General features: G+C 35.2%; 2 protein-coding genes across 2 annotated transcripts; both read left to right on the top strand.

Annotated features, from left to right (window-relative positions):
- Positions 1 to 1516: 1516 nt before the first annotated feature.
- LOC116172424 lies at positions 1517 to 2514 on the top strand. Its single transcript, XM_031489638.1, has 4 exons — positions 1517 to 1618; positions 1673 to 2065; positions 2120 to 2219; positions 2273 to 2514. Exons 2-4 carry the CDS (start codon positions 1680 to 1682, stop codon positions 2438 to 2440), a joined length of 654 nt encoding a protein of 217 aa, XP_031345498.1. The 5' UTR covers positions 1517 to 1618; positions 1673 to 1679; the 3' UTR covers positions 2441 to 2514.
- A 5599-nt stretch (positions 2515 to 8113) lies between these two features.
- LOC116170292 lies at positions 8114 to 8984 on the top strand. The gene is made up of 4 exons (XM_031486572.1): positions 8114 to 8131; positions 8188 to 8568; positions 8615 to 8714; positions 8763 to 8984. The coding sequence occupies exons 2-4, from the start codon at positions 8195 to 8197 to the stop codon at positions 8922 to 8924; spliced, it is 636 nt and encodes a 211-aa protein (XP_031342432.1). The 5' UTR covers positions 8114 to 8131; positions 8188 to 8194; the 3' UTR covers positions 8925 to 8984.
- The last annotated feature ends 79 nt before the right edge of the window (positions 8985 to 9063 follow it).

Raw genomic sequence — 9063 nt, forward strand, 5'->3', positions numbered from 1 at the left:
AAAGTTGTGGGGTAGTTTTGATTTCTTTGATTCTATATGTTTTTTGTGGTGCTGAATCCGAATCTGAGGTTTGCCAACAAAATTTCATGACGCAACATTGAAAAAAATACAAAAGAAGTTGAAAAAGATATTTTTTTGGCAGTTTTGTGCTTACAACTCGAAAACTATCAACTTTTCGAAAATAACCTCCCTATTCAAAATGAAAGTACATAAAATTTCCTACAGATTCCACTATTTAGTTTTTTCCTCGATGAACCGTTCGGGATTCAAGCGCCAGTTGAAAATTGGCGTATTTCGGCTGCCTCCACAAAACATAGTTTTTTCGCACTAAAACCCTAAATTAATATTAAGGGTCGTCAATAAGTGAATTCCTTGCATTTACCTACTATTATTTGAACTTTATATGTAAGGGTGATTTTTTTTCATTTACATAACGTTCAAGGTGTTTATTGTAGCCCAGAATTGTATGAAAAGTTAATTTCTAACGAAAAACGGTATATCATATTATTATATTATTTATAATATATAATACTTATACTGTGCTATCTAAAACTATTCCCACTCTCTTCCGAACCAGATAAAGAAATTACAAGACCCTACCGTAGCATGTTTCAATAATTATTGTTGAATTTGGAAAAGTGGCGCTGTGGTCATTATTAATTCAAAAAATTCAAATGGCAAAAGGGGTATTATTGATTTCCTATTCAACGGCATTATCCCTCTTGCCCCGGTGTTCTGAAGAATCACGTACACTTTGAGTTTTATAGAATGTTTGTTCTATCAATTTCATGTCTTTTCCTATACAGAGCCATGAGAAGTACTTCAAGACTACAAACGCAGTTACACGGTGATGTAATGGGCCTTGGCTCATCTGTGAAGGAGTGGGAGAGTTTTATACCAGACGGAACAGTTATAAAATCTTTTGAGGAGGCCGGTAGACAATGAAAAGTACGGATTTATATTTGCACAGAATAATAACAAAATAATAATAAAAGATGGGTATTTGCGGATACAGCCGAAATACGCCAATTTTCAACTGGCGCTTGAGCCCGAACGGTTCAACGAGGAAAAAAACTAAATAGAGGAATCTGTAGGAAATTGTATGTACTTTCATTTTGAATAGGAGGGTTATTTTCGAAAAGTCGATAGTTTTCAAGTTTTAAGCACAACTGCCAAAAAATATCTTTTTCAACTTCTTTTGTATTTTTTTCAATGTTGCGTCATGAAATTTTGTTGGCAAACCTCAGATTCGGATTCAGCACCCCTAAAAACATATAGAATCAAAGAAATCAAAACTACCCCACAACTTTCCCGCTAGATGCCCATTTGAGCACAAATGGCCTGTATTAAGAGTAGAGTGATCAAAAATTAGTAGTAGGTAATCATTAATTCAAGTTTAAATGATTTCGCTGTTTTCGCTCCCAGTAGGTAACAAAACAAGAGCTCCTTTCTTAAAATAAATGATGGGTTGATAAAACAGATACGTTTATCACAAATTTTTTTAATATCAGAAAGAGATTTACTTAGTTGTCCTCTTGAACAAGTAAGTGGCTGCTTTCGATATATAAGCACTACAATACAGTAAGATCACTTTTTGTTGCTGGGAAGTTCTAGAACGGTAAGTAAAATTCGCAGCTACGTGTGTGATGCATTTCTGAATTGTATATTTTAGCTACAAAATGAAATCCTTCATTGTTTTTGTATGTCTGGTAGTATGCGGTACCACCTTGAGTGTACCATCACCAGCCCATTCTCAAATTTCCAATGAGCGAACCGAACTTGATCTTTCTTTCATCAAAGAACACTTCGACAACTTCGTGGCGTTCTTGAAGCAATATGATCCGGTTGATATTAAGAACCAAACACTTTTCGACATGTTTGGTATGTACGTGAATGTCAATAACCTCCACGTCGAAGGTTTCTCAAACATGCTCGCCGATTTATCAGTCGACATCGGTTTTCCAGTAAGCACGGTGAAGTTGGAGTTTGGTTTACCAGAAATTGTAGCAGTAGTTGAACGTTTCGACTGTAACATTCCATGGATATTCTCGCAAGGCAGTGCAGGGTAAGATCGATTTCCAAAGTTTGGATTATCGTGACTAATAACTTGAATTCCTAGGTTTAACTTGAAGGACGGTCACGTTTCCGTTAATATCGGTTACGATTTGTTTGGCGGATTGAAACCAACCCAGGTGATAACCTCAATTGGAAGCGCTGATGTAAGTAACTAATGCTACTTGCATAGCATCTTATATTAATGTTTCGATTCCAGTTTAAAATTACTGGAATCCATTACGATGAGGAATTGAGTAAAACCGTAAGCGACGCAGTAAATCACTTCTTAAACAGCGTTGTGAACAGTCCCGAAACCCACAATCTTCTCGGAACCGTGGTGGATTATATCATTAAAGGCATTTTAGGTTTCAAAACGAATAACTAAACTGCTTTAATTGTAAATTGTACATATTTTTTTGCACTTAATAAATGTATCCAATCGTCGAGTGATCGTTCGGACCTACATTTCAATATCTTATAATATGAACCTGACATTGGTCCACCTCACCTTCTCAAGTGATCTAAATGTAGGTAGTCTGCCTATTGCTTTATTAGCCAATCGCCAAGCCACAGATAACTGACAATCGTGATCTGAAAGTCATACTTGGATTAGATATCATTGCCGGTAGATTAGACATAAATAAATTGGAAGATTGAAAATATTACTTGATATTATTTTTTGATTATTAGTATTTATTACTACTCTGGGCCCTCCTAGTATAAACAATCATTGTTGGTATAGGTAATGCATACCAATTTAAGAAACTAGTACCTATATACGTAGTTCACAAAGGACTATTCCCAACCCTCGATACTAAAGGCTAAGTATGATCGCCTTGTCTAGGTATTTTATATTTTTTTAGAATTACTGACGAGGGATTATTTTATTGTCTTTGTTTCAAAATGTTCTATATGAAAGAGGGAAACATAAATACCAGTCTGGGTGGAAGGATCACAAAGTGCAATTAATTTTGTTTCGAAGTTGTGAATTTTAAGGGTAGAACAATTAGGCATCACATATCAAAGAAACTTTACAGTTTGTCAGAAGGTCAATTTCACAATTGTGGAATTGTATTCATAAACCGTGATGGAAGTCAGAACGTCTTGTCTGCGTCGTTCGGTTTCTCTAGGGCATTGTTTTCTTAATGTATTCCGGATGTTTGGCAGCTAGATGTCGGGAATTTAGATCATATTCAGTTATATTAATCAGAGCGAGGGAGTTAGACGAATAATAAATCGGTGTAATATATGATCCAAAACGGTTACATATTTGCTATTGAATCAAGAAAAAAATATATCGCAATAATTGTTGCCATTAATTTTAATCTACACTTAAAGCTAAGCTCCGCTTAAATTATGGCCATAAATCACTCAACGTAGGTATAGGCAACACAAATGAAACGTAGAACCAATGTGAGAAAACTATTTTGAACATACAGAAAATACCTCTGGAATCGTAAATGTCTGTGCACGCATCTCTGCTACAGGCCTGTCAATTTGTTTGTTTAGCTCACAAATAATTCGTGGACCTACTACGAAAAATAATGGCAATCATTTTCTGGGACTTTCAGGGAATTTTTCTGATTGATTTTATGGACAAGGGTAGTACGGTAATGGGAGAGTATTATGCAAACCCGATGTATCACCTTAGAGATGCTATCAAAGTGAAAAGAGACGCAGAAAACTGATGCAAGGTGTCTTGTTGTTCCACGACAATGCCAGTGCACGAAGTCCAAACCTTCAAAAGCTGACGTAGTTGATTGTAACTTTCGGAGAAATAGAACAACGGCCTTATAGTGCAGATCTAGCACACAGTGCGGATTTTGTGTTCCCGAACTTAAAAAAAACTGTAAAAGGGGCACAATTTAAAGACAATGGCTAACTTATAGCAACAATTTTGCAGAAAGACCAAATGAATATTTTTATACTGAATTAAAGATGTTATTGAGACGGTGTTAGGTATACCTATATTGAAAAATAAAATGTTGTTCTAGTCTTTTGTTATCATGCCTAATCTGGGAATATAAAAACGACCCCTCGTATCTTCAAAACTTCAATTTTTGCAAACCAGTTTTTATGGTATCCAATTGCAAAAAGTTTGCTTTAAATTTGTGTTCAGTGACGTACTTCTGCATCGTCAACTGGCAACTACTAGTTTTCATTACGTGTTATAAAAAACTGCATTTTTTTGTATATAGCAGCAATATATATGATAATAGTTTTATGTATTGTATTGTATGTACCTATGTAATAAAAAATAGTGGCTGCTATTAAAAAATATATATATATCCCCCTTGACTATGCAGACGTACACCACTGGCCATAATTTTAAAGTATTTAAATTGGTAGCAAACTGTTCATAAATTTGGATACCATTAAAATCTTCTTTAAACAATGTTGTTTTGAAGATATATTTCAGGGGTTTAGACAAAATTTACAACTCAAACCCGTGAAAGCTCAAAGTACATAAAACACTTAAGACAGCAGAGGCACATAACTCAAAATCTTTCAATTTTTTTGGATTATGATCTTATAATTTATTTAAGACAGTGAAATTTCGAATTTGTCAACTGCAAAATTCTGAAAATTTAGACTCTCAAACGCTGTGCGAAGTCTAGTATCTGAAGTTCTATGTGCAGTAAAATAATAAATCGGTACATTTTCTTCAATATCAGACAAATACAACTGCAATAATTAAACGTTTCTACAGAACCAAATTTTTTCCTTCAGTCCCCTTCAGTTAAAAAAAGCTTCATAAATCACACTATAATTCTCGCAATCGTATCACTATACAATACCTTCCCATATTAGTCAATGTACTTGACACGCCCTATGATGTAAACCCCGGGTATGACAACTATCTCATTTGCCAACAAGTCAACAAACATTTTAGATAATTGACTATAGTATGGTGATACATCATTCGAGCAACCACACATTGACACAGTTGTACTTATACATACTGCAAATTTATCTAGTTTATAGCAGCACATTCATAGCATAGATTTAGCACTCAATTGAAAAACCACGGTCATCAAATGTGAGTCCGAGTATTTTAACTACTGATGATGAGTATTTTTGCCCAAAACTTTTTTAATATAAAATGTCTAATCATTCTATCCATATTACTGTCCGTTTCGAAAGGCGTCTGGTAACGTGACAGGAAGCAGGAAAAGTAATGAGGTAAGGTGTTACTACGACTGTCAAGGAAACTAAAATTTTCTGACATAAAGTACGAATGAAAAAAAAAGGTTTCATGAACGTTTTGGGAGAAAGATTACATATAAATAAAAGATTTCCTTCCCTGAGTAACAAAGCAGTGTAGGTACTGCGCATTGTAAAGTGTTACAAGAAAAAATTTCAAAAGATTCTTTTCATTCGTATATACTTTTTCCATTTCTTGGTGAATAAGAAGGTATACTGACCAAGTTTTTCATTTTGTAAGGAATTTACCTGGTTTTGACTTACATTCCGAATATATCGAAAATCGTTTGGCTTTCTATTTCAACGGGATATGATATTGCTTCAAAAACGTTGTCACAAACTTGTTCTTTAATAAAAAAAAACAGATCAATTGGCTTGTCAGTGGCACTAAAATCAACCAAGCAGGCAAAAACATAAAGGCTTTCATTTTGCTACTGTAAATGAATGGGTAATTAGTCAATAATTTAAACAGCGGTCGTTGTCCCGAACAACAAAAAGTAAGTTCATTCTACAATGTTGTTGCTTTTATACCTAGAATAGAAGATCCACTTCATTTGTACAATGAACAATGATTCTCCCTATATCAAACAGCCTTACGATAAATTATTTGTCAAAATGTTATCAACACTTGGAATTTGTGTTTCTCAGAAAAGGAACATGACCTGCTAATTTCTAGTACCTACTGAAGTAGCTTGAATGATAGTGTCATACGCAAATAAGTCGATCTGCTCAATAGGTAGCAAAAACTGTAGGAGCACTTTCTGATGAATCATTTTTCATTGATCGTAAACAAATAACATGTATTTTAGTCATATGACATCTCAAGTAGGTAGTATCACAGATTTGTGGTAGTATATAATAAAATGGTACCTATGAAAATCAAAATTCCACTTGCTTTAAATATTATCAATTTTTTTCCCTTTATATATCGCAAAGTTTTGAATCCAAGGCACTTTTTTTATCTCCTCAACACCGGTAAGTAAAGTGTTTGCGCTTGAGAAATATTTCTAAACTTCTACAATTTTAGTTGCAACATGAATGATGAAGGTCCTTACTGTATTCGCTTGCCTTTTAGCAGCCACAGCGGCTTACCCGAAACATCATGCAAGGGACCAAATTGACCTTACTCCACTCTTAAACTTCGACCGGTTAGTGTCATATTTAAAGAATCATGATCCCGTTCACGTTGAAAGCGAAACCGTTTTCGACTTCTTGGGAATGCACCTCAAAGTCAATGATGTTCACCTCGAGGGATTTTCAAGCATCACGGGCAATCTTTCTCTCAGTGTCAGTCATCCGCAGAATACACTCAGTTTTGAATTGACTTTACGGGAACTCTCCGCTACCGTTGGATCGTTCGACGCAAAAACCCCCATCGTTTACGGAAATGGTAGCGCCAGGTAAGCCCTATTCTGACCAATCGTGATTATTCTCACGAATTTGATTTTTAGTTTCAACTTGAAAAACGCGAGGATCTCGCTTACTCTCGGCTATAGCAATGTTGATGGGTTAGTTTTGGCACCCATTGTAGCGATCACCTCAGTTGAAAGTGCAAGAGTAAGTCATTCTTACTTTAATTTGATATTTCTAACCGATCGTCTTGCAGGCTTCAATTACTGGGTTGAACAACGATGAGGACTTGAGTCAGAGCATAAGTGAGACTGTCAGTAACTTTTTTAACAACGTTGTTAATAGTCCAGTAGCTCATAAAGTGATTGGAAAGGCAATTGATATTGTTCTTAATTTAATTTTGAATATGAAAAACTGAATTTCTATTTTTAAGTTATAATTTACGAAAATATTTGTAATAAGAAATATAAATATTAGACACAGTTTTACGTCCTTAGGCATTACTCAAAAAAACGTAGATAGAACATATTTTATGATAGATGATAGATAGATATGAAATGTCAGATAATTCATCAGTTGCTCATAATAGGGATAGCTTTCCTGTTGGAATAATTAATACCTTTTATAAAGTACCCTAAAGTTGCTGATTTCCTGGAACTTCTAAATTCAGAAATATACACTGGACATCAGTAGGTACATAAGCACTATTGTCTCAGCAAAAATCTCAGTTTTTGGTTCTGTTCCTAAAATCGTTAATGCTTTTTTAATGCGTGCATCATTGAATTTGATATTACGAAGTTCCACGAAGGTTACCACCAGAAAGTGAGTGGCCTGGAGTTGATTCAAACTGATCGCCAGAGGGAACAACGTGTAACTTCACCTCAATCCCCCATCAAGACCGTGATAAGCAACCTTTACCTTTTCTAGAGAATAGCGACCTTAAACTGAACAGAATCGACCCTATATGACTACTCAGTCTAAATACTGGAAAATGCATGAACTATCCAACATATTAAACATTCCTATAATGTATACAAATTTTGGGCAGTATCATACCCTTCAGTTTCCAATTATTCAAAGAAAACTTCGAAGTAAGACATCAACGATCTATATGGAGGTCTAGAATTTGTGTCTTAGAAAAGGACCATGGTAGTGTCATACGCAAATATTTCTGCTCAATAGGTATCAAAAACTTTAGGTTCTGCAAAACTGCCACTTTATAAGTCACTTCAAACATTTTTCGTTGATCTAAGACAAATAACATGCCCCGTAACTCTTTGTGTCACCATCGTCCGATTTTATATGGCAATTCGGATTTTATTTGCCGTTACCATGGGTACAAAAACCTAAATTGTATATAAGCCAAATTTTTTGAAGAGGTTTTGAACTTTATCTACTCTACACAACGAGATAATAGAATGATATAAAAAAAAAACTCCACTTACGTTAAACATTATCAATTTTGTTCCTATATATGCCATAAAAATTCGAATCCAAGACACTTTTTATCTCCCCAAAAGCGGTAAGTAAAGTGCTTGCATGCCCTGGACGTATTTCTAACATTTCCAACAATTTTAGTTGCAGCATGAAGGTCTACATTTTCTTCGCTTGCTTTCTAGCAGCCACCGCGGCTTTCCCTAAACATAATGCAATTCCTTCACAAAAGGCCCAAATTGACCTTACTCCCCTTAAAGATCTCTTCGACCGTTTGGTGTCCTATTTAAAGATCCATGATCCCATTCACATTGAAAGCGAAACCCTTTTCGACTTCTGGGGGATGTACATTAAGGTAAATGATGTTCACCTCGAGGGATTTTCAAGCATCATTGCCGATCTCTCTCTGGATGTCGGCTATCCACACAATACGCTCAGCATTGAATTGAGGTTACCGGAACTCTCCGCCTCCGTTGGGTCGTTCGACGCAAAAACCCCCATCATTTACGGAAATGGAAGCGCCAGGTAAGCCTTATTTTGACCAATTCTGCTTATTCTAACGAATTTTTAGTTTAAGCTTGAAAAACGCGAGTATCTCACTTACTCTCGGCTATAACTATCTCGATGGATTGGTACCTACTGTAGCGATCACATCAATTGAAACTGCAAAAGTAAGTAATTCTTACTTTATTTCATGTCTCTAACCGGTCGTCTTGCAGGCTGAAATTACTGGGTTGAATGACGATGAGGGCTTGAGTCACATCATAAGTGAGACTGTCAATAACTTTTTGAACAACGTTGTCAATAGCCCAGAAACCCATGAAATGATTGGAAAGGCAATTGATTTTGCTCTTAAGTCATTTGCGGATAGGAAAAACTGAACTTCTGTTTTTACGTTATATTTTACGAAAATAGTTGTAATAATAAAATATTAGAAACAGTTTTACGTACTATTTCATGATTAATTAAAAAAAAATGCGGAATGTAGATAGAGCATAATTTTTGATAAATTGACAAAAA

The sequence above is a fragment of the Photinus pyralis genome, unplaced genomic scaffold (genome assembly GCF_008802855.1).
Source record: "Photinus pyralis isolate 1611_PpyrPB1 unplaced genomic scaffold, Ppyr1.3 Ppyr1.4_LG5, whole genome shotgun sequence".
Taxonomy (NCBI): Eukaryota; Metazoa; Arthropoda; class Insecta; order Coleoptera; family Lampyridae; genus Photinus; species Photinus pyralis.

Bases quoted from the DNA above. Each gene is read 5' to 3' on its own strand.
- LOC116172424 (XM_031489638.1), top strand. From the start codon at position 1,680: ATGAAATCCTTCATTGTTTTTGTATGTCTGGTAGTATGCGGTACCACC. The intron at 2,066-2,119 runs GTAAGATCGATT...TTGAATTCCTAG, and splicing joins TTCTCGCAAGGCAGTGCAGG to GTTTAACTTGAAGGACGGTC. The intron at 2,220-2,272 runs GTAAGTAACTAA...TTTCGATTCCAG, and splicing joins CCTCAATTGGAAGCGCTGAT to TTTAAAATTACTGGAATCCA.
- LOC116170292 (XM_031486572.1), top strand. From the start codon at position 8,195: ATGAAGGTCTACATTTTCTTCGCTTGCTTTCTAGCAGCCACCGCGGCT. The intron at 8,569-8,614 runs GTAAGCCTTATT...ACGAATTTTTAG, and splicing joins TACGGAAATGGAAGCGCCAG to TTTAAGCTTGAAAAACGCGA. The intron at 8,715-8,762 runs GTAAGTAATTCT...GTCGTCTTGCAG, and splicing joins CATCAATTGAAACTGCAAAA to GCTGAAATTACTGGGTTGAA.